General features: G+C 47.9%; 1 protein-coding gene across 1 annotated transcript in view; it reads right to left on the bottom strand.

The window, feature by feature from the left end:
* Positions 1–8,781: 8,781 nt before the first annotated feature.
* Positions 8,782–13,337, bottom strand: part of PTEN (phosphatase and tensin homolog) — a 48,780-nt gene continuing 44,224 nt past the window's right edge. The window contains exon 9 of the mRNA XM_040070939.1: positions 8,782–12,420. Within this exon, the coding sequence (XP_039926873.1) occupies positions 12,235–12,420 (186 nt within the window). The 3' untranslated portion in view covers positions 8,782–12,234. The remainder of the gene's footprint in view (positions 12,421–13,337) is intronic.

A 13,337-nucleotide genomic window follows, 5' to 3' on the forward strand; every position in this document is an offset into this window, starting at 1 on the left:
CATCTGCAGAGTTTTGGGAGCCTTTGGGCTCTTTTCTGAGAGGGAGAGGAAGGGCAAACCCCAAATTTCACCGACCCTCAGCTACACTGAAATCCCTCCAGGTAGGTTGGGTTCTCAGGACCTGTACTGGAGACTTCATTAATGGAATGTGGAAAACCTCTGGCATGATTTACACCTGCTGGGCAGAGCATCACGAGCACATGGCACAAATATCACACCTTTGAAACAGCGAAATCCTCCCCTGGCAGCTGGGAGGATTAAAAGAGCACAGCCTCCAACCCAGCACAGAGCTCCCACCTTTGAGCTCTACCACATCCCCAGAGCAGGAGCGGGCTTGGAAACCACATCCCTCAACAGGACACCTCCGTGTGGGTCAAGCAGACATGCCTGGATAAGCCCCTGTGATTTCCAGCAGCATCAGGTCCCCTCAGGCCACTCCCTTTGATTTAATTCCTGAATAATCTCCTGCCTCATCAGCTCCCAGCCTTGGGCTGGAGACAGTGCTCTGCCTGCCTGCTCACTCTGGTCCCTCCTCATCTCAGCTGAATTTGGAATAAAAGTTGTACTACCAGCTCTCTTTGGGAGGTCAAAATACGTCCAAATGCCTCCCAAAAATATATCCATTTACTGGGGGAGAAAAAAAATTCGTATTCTATTCAATAGACTTGTGGGCAGATCTTCCAGCACAGCCTGCAAGCTCACTGCTATTAAACTGAACAGGTGAGGAATCTTTACAGCTCAGGATTTATTTTTCTTTTGATGGAGGGGTGAAAAAAAATCCACTGATTTGGCAACAGTTTCTCGTGGGAAAACATCCATTTGAAGAGCGGTTTTCTGTGCAAGCAGAGGGGTCATTGACAGTGTGTCACAGGGAGCGGAAAGAAATTCAGCACAGGCCACTCATTTAGGGTCTAACTCATTAAATTATTGAAAATTATGTGCTACCAGGAATTCAGCTAAATCAGAAAAGCAGGAAAAATGGCAAAGGGGAAGATGGGAAGGTGGAGATGACACCAGCCCTTGGGAGCACACGCCCTGGGATGGGAGATCAGCAGGAGTGGGAAATGGCTTCGGTTTTGGGCCGTTGCTGCCACATTAAGAAGGACAATCCCTGTGCTCAACAGGCATGTCCATGGAGGAGAGAGCCAGGCTGTTGGCATTTCCCATGGATTTAGGATTTGCGGTGGATCAGCGCAGGTTTGAGGTCCACAGGTGCTGGATTCAACCTCAAGCTTTGGCTCCTGCCAGGAAAACCATGGGATGAAAGCCAGGTGTCTGCCAGACTGAAATGGTCCAGTATCAGCAGAATTTGCCTTGGGAAAAGACAGGAAAAGCCTTTAAAAAGATGCTGTAGCTCAACCTGAGGATGCAGCTCCAGCTGGGGGAGGCTGCCGAGGTCAGATCACAGGGGTGCAGCTGATTACAACCCCAAAGGGATAAAATATCGACACGAGGAGAGTGAGAGCAGCACACATGGCACCGAGTGGCTCTGCTTTTATTTATTTGTGCTGCAAAGGCTGAAGGAAAACAGGCTCTGAGAGACCACAGCTCGACCTGCGCCGAGCGCGGCGGGACCGAGGCACAAATCAGAGCGGGGACCACATCAGCCCGTGGTGAAAGACCACAGATCAGATAAAAAGTCAGCTTTTGGCAGCAGCTGGAACAGAAAACCAGAAAAGCTGCAGCCCTGGTGAGACCAAAGTGTCCAGAGATTGTAACCTGTGCGCACCCTGTTTGCAAGAGCACTGGGCACCTCTAGGGACACAGAAAATAAAATCCTTACTGGGGCTTGGCTTGACAGCTGAGAACAGAGCACAGGCCTGTTTTAACAAACATCACCCATTTAAGACACCCCTGTGGTGTGGGGGAGCCCTTCCCCAGCCACCTGCACAGTGCCACAGCCAAACCTTGGTCCTGAGGAAATATGGAGTAAAAGCCTGGGTCACCTCACAAATGCAGCAAAGAGGGAGAAAACCAGTGAGGACTGACCAGCACGGGAGGTAAAAAATCATAATGGGGCACGAGCATGGCTAAAGCAGCTCAGTAATCCAAAATGCTCATTCAAGAGCACCCATCTCCCAATTAAACTACTTAACAGGCTTCAAAAAGAGGAAGCACGTGCTGGAGATGCTGGAGATAGAAAGTGCTGACTTGGATCTCACGATTTGAAATTCAACACGCAGGGCAGAGAGGAAAAGCGCCTCAGCACACGCAGTGACACGGGCACCTGCGGCCATGGCCCGCACAGGGTCCGTGCCACCTAAAAACCCCTGGGAGAGCCATCCCCGCCTGTGCCACCACCAAACCTCGAGTCACAAGGATGGTGACGCCAAACTGAGCGGCCTCTTGGGGAATGAGAAACACGCACGGGTCCAGCAGCCACAGCTGCGCCACCAGGGAGCAGGGGAAAAAACACTCTCGCTCCTGAAAGCAGGATTCTGCTGCGGCAGAACATCTGGAGATGTCTTGCCTCTGGAAGTATTGCATTCAGGCTTGGGAGACTTCAGCCTGGAGGTGGCTTTGGAGAGATCTCCAGAGGAGGAAGGACTGTCCTTCCTCTGCCTCTTCCAGCACAAGGGCTGGGAGCGGCCGATGGAATTTGGGAGATCTTCTCTCACTTCCCCCACAGCTCCTGTGAAACCCCCTGTCCAAAGATGTAGGGGATGCCAAGAGCTGATGTATCAGTTTGAGGGGAAATGGGAGCAGTGCCCTGAGGATGAATGTGTTGAAGGTTGCTGAACACACAAACCACTCCAGGTTGAGGAAGTCCCTGCCACCAGCTGGTTCTGGTGAGGGGTTGGTCTCAGAGAACATCCCCTGTTCTTACTCATCCCTGAGCAGTCACCTCCAGCCACAGGGCAGGACATCCATTTTGGAGAGCCAGAAGCCCAAAAGCTTGTGCAGTTACACAGCTGTACATTCAAAACTGTTACTCTTACATTTTGAGGCTTCACAGCAAGACACCGAGCTAAATAAAACCACGAAACCAACCACCCAAAGCAAGAAGTCGGCAGTGGGCCACTCAATTCCTCTCTTTCAGGTTTTCCTTCAGATATTGTTATGTGGACATTCAGCTCCTTTTACCTCCCTCGCACCTCCTTGCCCAGACTCCTCACCTCTCCTCTTGCCTTCCCGTCTTCCCTGAAGTTAAGCCAAGCTTGCTTTTTCTGGAGGACTTTGACTCTTGGAAAAGTCAGAAGGCATTAATCAAACGCTCTATTGTGCAACTATTTCCATCACTGAGTTGCATCTGGTCCCCGAGGTCTCTTAACTCTTCATTAAGAGAGTTCTCCATGTGGAAGGAGGCGAGAGAGGACTTGGACAGCACTTCAGAGGCTCTGCTGCGCACGGTTCCGCGCGGTTGGGAACGCGTCCCTGCAGCCCGACAAACAGATGTGCTAAGGAGCCCAGCACCGCGGGGTTTGGCAAAAGGAAGGGACACGAGCAGCACCAGGGCCACTTCTGGGCCATCTCACGGGCAGGGTGATGGAGAGGAGTCACCTCAAGCTGCAGGTACAGAGCTCCAAAGCCAGAGCACAGAGGGGCCTGAGCCCTGAGCGCTGCTCTGGGGCTGAAACCACGCAGGACCAACCCAGCTCCCGCGCAGCTGCTGCAGGACGTGGGCTACTTTGTGAAAAGCTCAGCTACAGATGAACTGGGCACAGTGCTCCATCCCAAAAAGCTCACGAGCTTTGTGAGAGAAATGCACCATTCAAAGGAGAGGCAAGTACTGAAGAGAGGTCATCAGGCCATGGCCACTAACCTGTGTCAGAAGGACACCTTGAACACCCTGGCAGGAGCTGGTAATGGGGGTTTTGGGCAGCACTTCTTGGCCAGCTCATGCCACAGCAGCTGGATGAGGGTGTGGTACTGCCACAGGGTCCCCGGCTGCTCAGGAGGACCGTCTTGTACTTCACAAATCCCCCAGATGATTTCCTTTCCCAGCCCCTCTTTGGCTGGTGGAAGTGACTCCAGGGCACGTCCACCTCCACGTGCTGCATCTTCCCCCCTCTCTGCCAAGAGCCACTTCAGGGGGTGCCTGAGACTGTGTCCACCCATCCACCTCCTGCTGTTGTGAAGATGTTGTCAAATCCCTAAAAAGCAAACCCTACCTCCCCAGAGGGGCCTGAAATGCTGCCCTTGCACTGCTCTGAGCCAAAGTCATCAAAGCTTCCTACTCCCAAGGGGATTCTTTGCTATGAGGACAGGGAAGAAGAGGGATGAGGATGGATGGAGAAGGAAAACCTCTGCAAAGCACACAAACCTGAGCAAGCTCCTGATCACAGGCTGGGACCTTCACCAAGGACACAGCATGAACAATAGGCTGGCTTAGGGTAATTCATACTTCCACCTCCAACATCCAGCTGCCTTCCAGATCTTGGTCAGCAGATACTTTGCCAAAGCTCAGTTTTTTGTCCAACAAGTGTGAATTCTTGTCCTTTATCCTGTGTGAATGTCAGAGTTTGGCAGATCTGATCATGGCCATACTTCTCTGCAATAAAGTCTCCAGATCTGACTCGTGGGGCATGAGGTTTGTCAGAGGGAGCTTACAAAGAGATGAAGGTGGGAAATTATGCTCCTTGCAGAATCTTTCCTCTATGCTTCAACCTTCAGGGGAAGCCAGAGCATTCCCTGGAGTGCTGCAGCGCAGACCCCACTCCCAGAAAAGGACAGACACGTTGGGTGCCATCCCTCCTCCTGCTTCAAGGCACAAACACGGGAGCTGGGGGTTCTTGGGCAGAGCTTTTCCTTCCCTTCGACACAGAAGAGACAAATTAAAAGCAAAGAGGATGGACAAGCTGGGGTAAAAAAAATGCCAACCTTCCTATCTGGCTTTTTGTCATTGCTCTGTGTTCCTCAGCTCAGTGGTTTCCCAGCTGCTTCCAGGCCTTTCCCTTTCCTGGGGGGCTGCAGCTTCTCCAGGAAGCCTCCAAGCCCCAGCCCTCCCCACAGGCCTCGGCTGCGGGTTGGTTTGAAGGGCGCCCACCTGTGAGTGAGGGCTGAGAGCCACTGAACCTTCAGACACTCATAAAACATGGACCAGAGCAGCTTTTCTGCACATTCAGATTTCAGGGAAAGGCCACGTCCTTCCCAAGTGCTGATATTCAAGGAAGAGAATAACTCCTTTTTGTGCTGCTGAGTGGATGTTATCAGTCTCCTCTCACTGCTGCGTGATCTTTACCATCCTCCAACGCAAATTCCAACATTTTCCTAAGCTGGTTGCAGTCCCAGTTCCAGTCTGGAGCTGTCAGCCCTCCTGTTTCCATAGTTTCAAGCACTTTTTAAAGCAAAGGATCCCCAAGCCAACCTCTCAAACGCATCTCCCGCCCTCCAGATGCCTCCCAGACACCTCTCATCAGCTGTTTCATCCCATCCTTGCAAAACCCCAGCAAATCTCTACAAACATGTGCCATCACCCCTTTCCTCAAAAGTTCCATGCCTCCACCCACGAGGTTTCACTCTCCCATTACAAAATCCCGCTTTACATTAAAGCCTTTGCCGCCTTCTCCTCCAAACTCATTAATTTCCATTTAAAAGGCTCATTCCTGCAGATTTCCATGACAGAATCCTTCCCGTTTTCTTCTGCCATTTTCCTCCTGCCGCAGGAGGATGGGGCAGCCCCGACCTCTCTCTCCAGGCCGCTGGAATTCCTCAATCCAGCATTTCCCAGCTGCTTTCGGCCTCTTCCAGACCCCACATAACATCTCCACGCCACAATTATTTTGTCAAAGGCCAAAAAACCACCGGTAGGGCCCGGAGCAGCCTGAATTATACCAAGGGTAATTTAAAGCACAAAGCTCAGCCTCTGAAATATCACCGTTTATCAGCTTTAAACTCCTCCGTGAACAGGAAATCATGAAGGCCAAGTGCCACCCACTTCAGCGCTTAGTGAGGGGAGACAACGTAAATTACCAAGCACAGGAGCCCTCAAAAAGCAAAAATAAACCCCACTAAGCCCATTTTTTCTTTAACATTTCTGTAGCCAGTGCAGCAGCATTTGCAGCTGGAAAGTGCAGCCCAGCAGTTCATGAGCAAGTTTTTTTATTCAGGTTGCTCATCACAAGTCCGGTCCATGCGCTCATGGTTCCCATCAGGGCGGATAAACACATCCAGGTCCGTGCAGAGCACCAGGAGCTCACCGAGGCAAACACATCTGCTGAACCTGCACGAGCCCGACGTGTCTCAGAGTTCCTTCTTCTTAAAAGAAAGCAACCTAAAAGCGCTTCTCCTTCAGAATAAAGCTTGGTAGACAAAAAAAAAAAAAAACAAATAAAAAACCAACAAAACCAAAACAAGCAACAATAACAAAAAACCACAACCAAAAAAAACCAACCAGAGAACCAACCCCCTCCCCCCCAAAAAACCCTTAAAAAACCCAAGCAGCAAATAATTACCTGTCCTATATTGCAACACAAGAGCAGTGGTTGAAAAGTTTGAAAGCACAGAAGATAAGTGGAAAATGAGAAGAAACACATGGAAAATGAATGAAATGCCGTTAAAAAAGCCCAGCTAGGAAAAGTCTCAAAGAACAGGCAGCAAAAGGCAAAGAAATAAGCAATGGTTTTTATTTTAGTAGGCCCATCAGTTCAAAATAGAGGGATTTTCTCATCTGCCTCGCACAGGATTGTTTAAAAAAAAAAAAAAAAAAAAAAAAAAAAAAGGAGCAGATTTAGGATAGATGTGGAAAGATGGGGTTTGAGAAGATACCAAAGAATGAGGGTGACAAGAAGCCAAAGAAGCAATTCATGTCCTGCTTCTGAGAAGACACTGAGCTGACTCCTTACTTGACCTCCCTCCTTTTGCATCAATAGAATTTTTTCAATCCATAGGAATGGTTTGTTGGGCTTTTTTTTTTCAGTCCAGCCCCCACCGCACCCAGGTCACCTCAGGGAATCTGGTCAGACCGACACAAACACCATCATTGGCAGGTGCCATCACACATTTCAGAGCCAACCAACTGCAGGAAAAAATAGTTTCAAATTCTCCTTCCTAAATCTTTCCTTTTTAAAAGAGTGCCATTTATAACTCTGCTGCAGCTTGAAACGAAGACACAATTAATTATTAACCATCCCTCTGTGGCTGCCTGCAATGGGACCTGGACAAATTGAGCTGCTGCTCCCTGCTGATGCCAGTGGCTGGGAAAGCTCAGCCAGGCCCTGGAGCTGGAGAGGACATGGGAACCACAGGTGTGGGGATGGAGCACAGGGATTGTCCTCTCTGCGGGCACCCAGCACTTCCTCGGGAAGCTCTGTCACCACATCGGTCACCAGAGTGGAAAAAATGAGTGTTTTTGCCTAGAAACCACCTTTAGCTGCCGGGGGCTGGGCCACGGGACTTTCAGTCAACAGGACAGGAGTGTAAAAATCAAATAGAATCCTTATATAATCACATATAATCCTCTGTCCACAGTGCTTCTCACCTGTCTCCAGAGCAGAATCCCTTCAGAGAGATCTCTGTATTTAGAGAAATTTCTCATCACACTGGACCCCATTCAGACTACTCTCCTTTTGAGCTTCCCACCCTGCTTTCATTTTCTGGATGCAAGCCAAGCTCCCCCCAGCAGAAGGAACAAGCACCAGCAGCTTGGGTAGCACCAGGTGCTGAGGTGTACAGCCCTTATCTGAGGCACTCACCTGGCGGGGTCAGACCGCCCTGGCCAACACTGCACCCCACAGAGCGCCAAAACCTTCCTTGTCCAAACACAACTGCCGCTTTTGGAGATGCTCAGCCAAATGTGGGCCAGGGCTGGCTTCAGCAGTAGTGGGAAGGAAGGAGGAGGAACAAGAGCCACCTTGAAGTCACTCGATCTGGGGGTGCAGCAGAGCTGCAGAGCTCCTCCCCATCCCTCTCACACTCCTGCAGGCCCAGGGGTAACCCTGGGAACAGGGAACACCATCTAGGATTGAAGTGCCACTTTAAAATCCGGCTTGGAAAAGGCCAAGCAACCAGAAGAACCCCAGAATTACCTACTTGATCTGTCCTGAGAGTGGATTCAATGATCTCAAATGGCTTTAACAATCTTAACAATCCTATCGTTCTATAGGGAAAAATGCATCCCATCGTCAATGTAAAGCTACTTTAGGCAAAGAATTCTCGGGTGGGACTCGTGTCACATTACGCACCAGAAGCAACATTTACTTATTTATAAGGTGCATTTTGAAATAAGTTCTCTTGGAGACTAAATAGGAATCCAGGAATGGTTTGGGTGGGAAGGGACCTCAAAGCCCATCCAGTGCCAAGGGCAGGGACACCTTCCACTGTCCCAGGCTGCTCCAAGCCCCAAAGTCCAACCTGGCTTTGGACACTGCCAGGGATCCAGGGGCAGCCACAGCTGCTCTGGGCACCCTGTGCCAGGGCCTGCCCACCCTGGAAGTATTTTTTCCCAATATCCCATCCAATCCTGCCCTTTGGCAGTGGGAAGCCATTCCCCATTTCCTGGCCAAGCCCTAGTCATTGGTCGGTCTCCATCTTTCTTGTAGCTCCTCAGGTGCTGGGGCAGGCACCTGCCCGTGTGGTTTGATGCCCCAGGAGGTGCCCCTGCCCCTCACCAGGACAACAGAGTGAGGGTTTGACACCCCTGCACACGTCTGCACTTCCACTGCTGCACTGGTCAAACCTCTGGAACACATCCCGCTTCGGAGCTGCAGCTCCCTTCAAAGCCCTGGATGCACAAGGAGCACGCTTGGCTCCAAGCACCACACTCCGCATTCCACAGCTTTACAAGCACAACGTCTCAGCTGTTTGCCAGGCTCAGAACACTGCAATAAAACACCCACACGGTGACAAGAATGAGACTTTAATCAGTTTTAAGTGGAGTTTTAACACTAAGAGATAAAGGGTTGTTAAACACAATAACAAACGGACATCTGATTTGTATGAGGCATTATCCTGTACATGTCATACTTGGTTTTTGTGTATTCTCAGTTACACACAGAGCCACTGTTGCACAGCACAATAGTATTTGAAGAGGCTGAATCAGAGTAAGGCTGCTTAACAGACTGATTTTTTTTTTTTTTTCTTTTAGTATCTATATATATATATGCTATATGAAAACAGACTGGAAATTTGAACTGGCAGAGAAAGGCAGCTCTGCCAAAACGCTGCAGTTGGAGCCCCTTTTAGTGCACAGTCCCACCCCATCCATCTGCATGCACGACACTTTCCAACAGTATTGAGAAGGTAAACGAGGCACTTCGTGGCAACCACAGGCATCGTTAACATATTGCACACATTTGCTAGGACTAAACATGGAACTTGCACACCAGCATCCTCTTTTTGGATTATCTGAAGGGTTTTTTGTTTCTTTTTTTTTTAATCTGGAAAGCTGATTTTGATGCTGCATGTAAACTCCATTTCAGTTTACAACGTGTGCCCCGGGGAGGAATCTGGAGGCCGATTTGCACAGCTGCCCTGGAGGAGCTGCGGCGAACATTTTTCACTGGGGCTGCCCAAGCCCAGGGGATGCTTCAGGGCCTTACAGTTAAGCTCTTACCAAAGTGATGCCTTCAAGTAGTTTCAGACATGTAAGCTCTTGCACATCCCAACGGGCTGAAGCGTACAGTCCGGAAACTCAAGGAAAGATTACCTACAGAATGCAGCTCAAGCTAATTATGAATACTGTCATAAATAAAGTTTTAATAAGGACTCAAAAACCTTTCAGTCATAGCAATTCTTGTCAACTTCTATGGGGGTGGTAACTGAAATAAAAGTATAGGAGAGTATGTATAATATATATTTATATATATAATATATATATATAATGCCATTTTTCCATTTCCAATGACTACACCATAAAATGTAAGCAAGGCTTCTCAAAAGACATTGAAACATTAAAAAAAAAAAAAAAAATTTTTTTTAAAAAGTCGAAACCCTCATTCCAACCTTCACATTCCAAAGGAAAAATAACAGTGCAAAAGCCCATCCTTGCGTCCTGATTCCCGATCCGGCGTCACCGACTGGAACTGCACCATCCAATCCTGATTATCCAAAGTGGGACACGCAGCAGTGCCAAGATCCCAATACTATCCAAGCTGGAAGAGTTTGGTTTATTAAGCCAACACAACTTTCAACTGTTATAAACCAGACAGGGTGAAACATGATTGGAAGGGAAAGATTTACAATTCCTGTTCCCAAGGGGAAAACCACCTCCTGCTCGTCACAATGAGCACTGAACCTTGATCCATTAAAGGCTAATTAAACCTGTAAGTCAGAAGGTATTACCAGCTTTGTTAGAAGTTAGACTCATGAATCTGAGGAGCAGAATTGACCAACAGAAACCAGATACGGAACGTTTTTTTAAAAGCCCTTTACACCTTGGTTTACCAGTTGTAATTAGTGGAAGTCCTGCCTTGTGTGGTTCAAATTCCAACCATTAATGTTGCTGTACAGGGCTCTGACAGATCCCATTCATAATTCTGGCTGAGAACACAGCTCATGAACTTCCATGTCAGCACCAAGAAGTTAATTAGACGGGGGGGATGTGTGCACTACATCCTAAAAAAAGCATCCATTTGGGGTCAGCTGTTCATGACCCATTCAGAGGGGCCTGTTTTGGCAGTAACTTCACATCTGGATGCACCAGCAGCTGGACTGCTGAGGCACCTCAGGCTGGGCATGACAATCGTCCACCAGAAGCCAACTTTGAGCCCTACCCTTAGCTGTGTCCCTAGGAACAAAAAATCCTACACTGCCACTTGGTTTAGAAAAACAATTTGTGGGGTGGTTTGAGGGGTTGTTTTACATAGTAATGTGTTTGGGAGAAGTTCTGCTTTTTAATCTTCATTTACAGTGTTGAGAATTTACTGCAATACTGGTTTCCTGTCTCTGATGTGTAATGTCCGTTTTTTAAACATTGCAGGTAATGAGTATTCAAGTAAAACTCCCTAACAGTTAATGACTTTAAAAAAAAAAAAAAAAAAAAAAAGTGTGCAAAACTGCAAAACTCATTGTAATAGAATGTGTAAGGTCAAAGGGGTGGAACGGCTGACAGAGGTTTGATTGAATAAATGCATCAGAAATCTTCCAAACAAACACTAACCTGGAGAATCTCCAATGATATTTCCTGTGCACCATCACAAAATCTTTTTATATTCATGAGAGGGGGGGGAGGAAAAAAAAAGCTTGCAAGGCAGCACATGAAATATACACAACAGGAATATGATTGGAAAACTACAAATATAAATGTAAGATGTTGACTGATGCTTTTGCACTAAGAGCATCTGACTTTTAGCACTGGCCTTGATTACACAGGAGATGGAGCAGCCATTACAATTCAGAAAAAAATCCCAATAAATCATTGTCAAATTTTATAACCATTTGTTTCAAGCTCTTACTTTAGTTGATAGCCTCCACATTTGTATGGTTAAGTCATTGTTGCTGTGTTTCCTTTTGTTGTTTTTTTTTTGTTTGTTTTTTGTGACCCCAATTCCTTGTCTCCCTTCATTGCGCGGGTCTCGTGGGTGTCGTGAAGGTTCATTCCTGTACCCCTAGACAGAATCACTCCCTCTAGCTGCCTTTTCTAGCACCATTACACTTAAAAAAAATGAAAAATGCACAAACAACAAGCAGTGACAGCGGCGACTCCTCACCCATTGTCCCGGATGAATTAGGGCAGCATGCTGAGGAAAGGTGCATGGAACAGCCGGATACGGTACACAGGCCACGCTCCTTTCCGAGCATCACCTTCCAGCCCCCATCCAAAAAACATGCATTAGAATGTAGGAAAAACCTTCTAGAAACATCTCTTGGCCAACTGCAGACTTTTCTGTTGCCACACAAGTGCAAAAAAAGGGGCAGGATGTGAACCTGTAAATTTTTTTTTTTTTTTCGGTTTTTGAAACTTCGTTTGGTGACAGAACACAAAAGGAAAAATTCCTACGCATACACATTAGGTCTGTCTCCACTTTTATAAAACTGGAATAAAATGGGAAAGTGCCATGTTTATAGTTCCTAATTGAAGTTTTAATGTCCTTTGACACAAAAAGGTATATACATATAAGAGCTACGTAACCTTTCTTTTTCCCCCCCAACTGGACACGTGTCAAACCCTGTAGATTTATAGGGCAAAACGAGATTGGTCAGGAAAGAATTGTTCCTATAATTGGTAATCTGACACTATGTCCTTTTGCCATTTAGAAAGGTCCTTTTTTTTTTTTTTTCAGTTTATTCAAGTTTGTCTCTCTTCATGGTTGATTTTTTTTGTATGTTTTTTTTTATCTCTGATAAAAAAAATATTCAGACTTTTGTAATCTGCGTATGCTGATCTTCATCAAAAGGTTCATTCTCTGGATCAGAGTCAGTGGTGTCAGAGTATCTATAATGATCAGGTTCATTGTCACTAACATCTGGTGTTACAGAAGTTGAACTGCTAGCCTCTGGGTTTGATGGCTCTTCTACTGTTTTTGTGAAAAATAGCTTCACCTGGGGAAGGAAAAAAGAACATTTTAAAAGACAACCCGGACTTCAGCTGAGGCTGCAAAGCAAATTTTAACAGCATAGGTCCTTCGCTACCCTGAGTCACACCCGTGCTCCTCTCCCCAGAGAAAGGTTTGCCGGCCTCCCAGCAGCACCCCTGGCAAAGCAGCAGGATTTTCCAGCCCAGCTGCAGGAATTGTGTCTGGCTGAGTGCTCAGGTGCTCCTGAGCTGTGGCAGCAGGACACTGCAGCACATTGGGCCATGCCACCATCCTACTGCCTTCCACAACTCCCAGAGCACCAGGAGATTCCAGCAAGAGTGCACAGGAATGAATAAAACACTCTCTGATGGGTGACTCGTGTGTGGGAAGTCAGATCCAAGCAATACTCCAAGCAGCTATGACCATGATCTTCAAATGAGCGCTGGCTGATCTTTTACGAGGAAGTTAGAAAATGGTGGAATTCTTACAAATGCCTTTTGCACGTTTAAAACGCTGCTGGCAATAGCTCGTATTCCCCAAAGCTAAACTGTCAGGGTAAGGTATTCCCAGAAACAGAGGACAGCTGGGGCTGGAGAGACCTCTGGAGATGATCCCGTCCAACCCTCTGCCCAGGCACAGGAGCACTTCCCGGTGGGCTTGGAATGTCTCCAGAGAGGGAGACTCCACACTCTCCCCAGGCAGTTGTTCCAGGGCTCTGCCACCCCCGTGGAAACAAGTTCTTCCTCGAGTTGAGGTGGAACTTGTGTTTTAGTTTATGGCCTTTGCTCCTCATTCTGTCACTGGCGCCACTGAACAGAGCCTGGCACCCTCCTCTGCCACCCCCTGGAGATGTCTCTGTGGTGATGGGATCACCTCAGCCTTCCCTTCTCCAGACTGACCAGGCCCAGCTCCCACAGCCTCTCCTCATCAAGGAGATGCTTC

Source organism: Hirundo rustica, chromosome 8 (genome assembly GCF_015227805.2).
Source record: "Hirundo rustica isolate bHirRus1 chromosome 8, bHirRus1.pri.v3, whole genome shotgun sequence".
Taxonomy (NCBI): domain Eukaryota; kingdom Metazoa; phylum Chordata; class Aves; order Passeriformes; family Hirundinidae; genus Hirundo; species Hirundo rustica.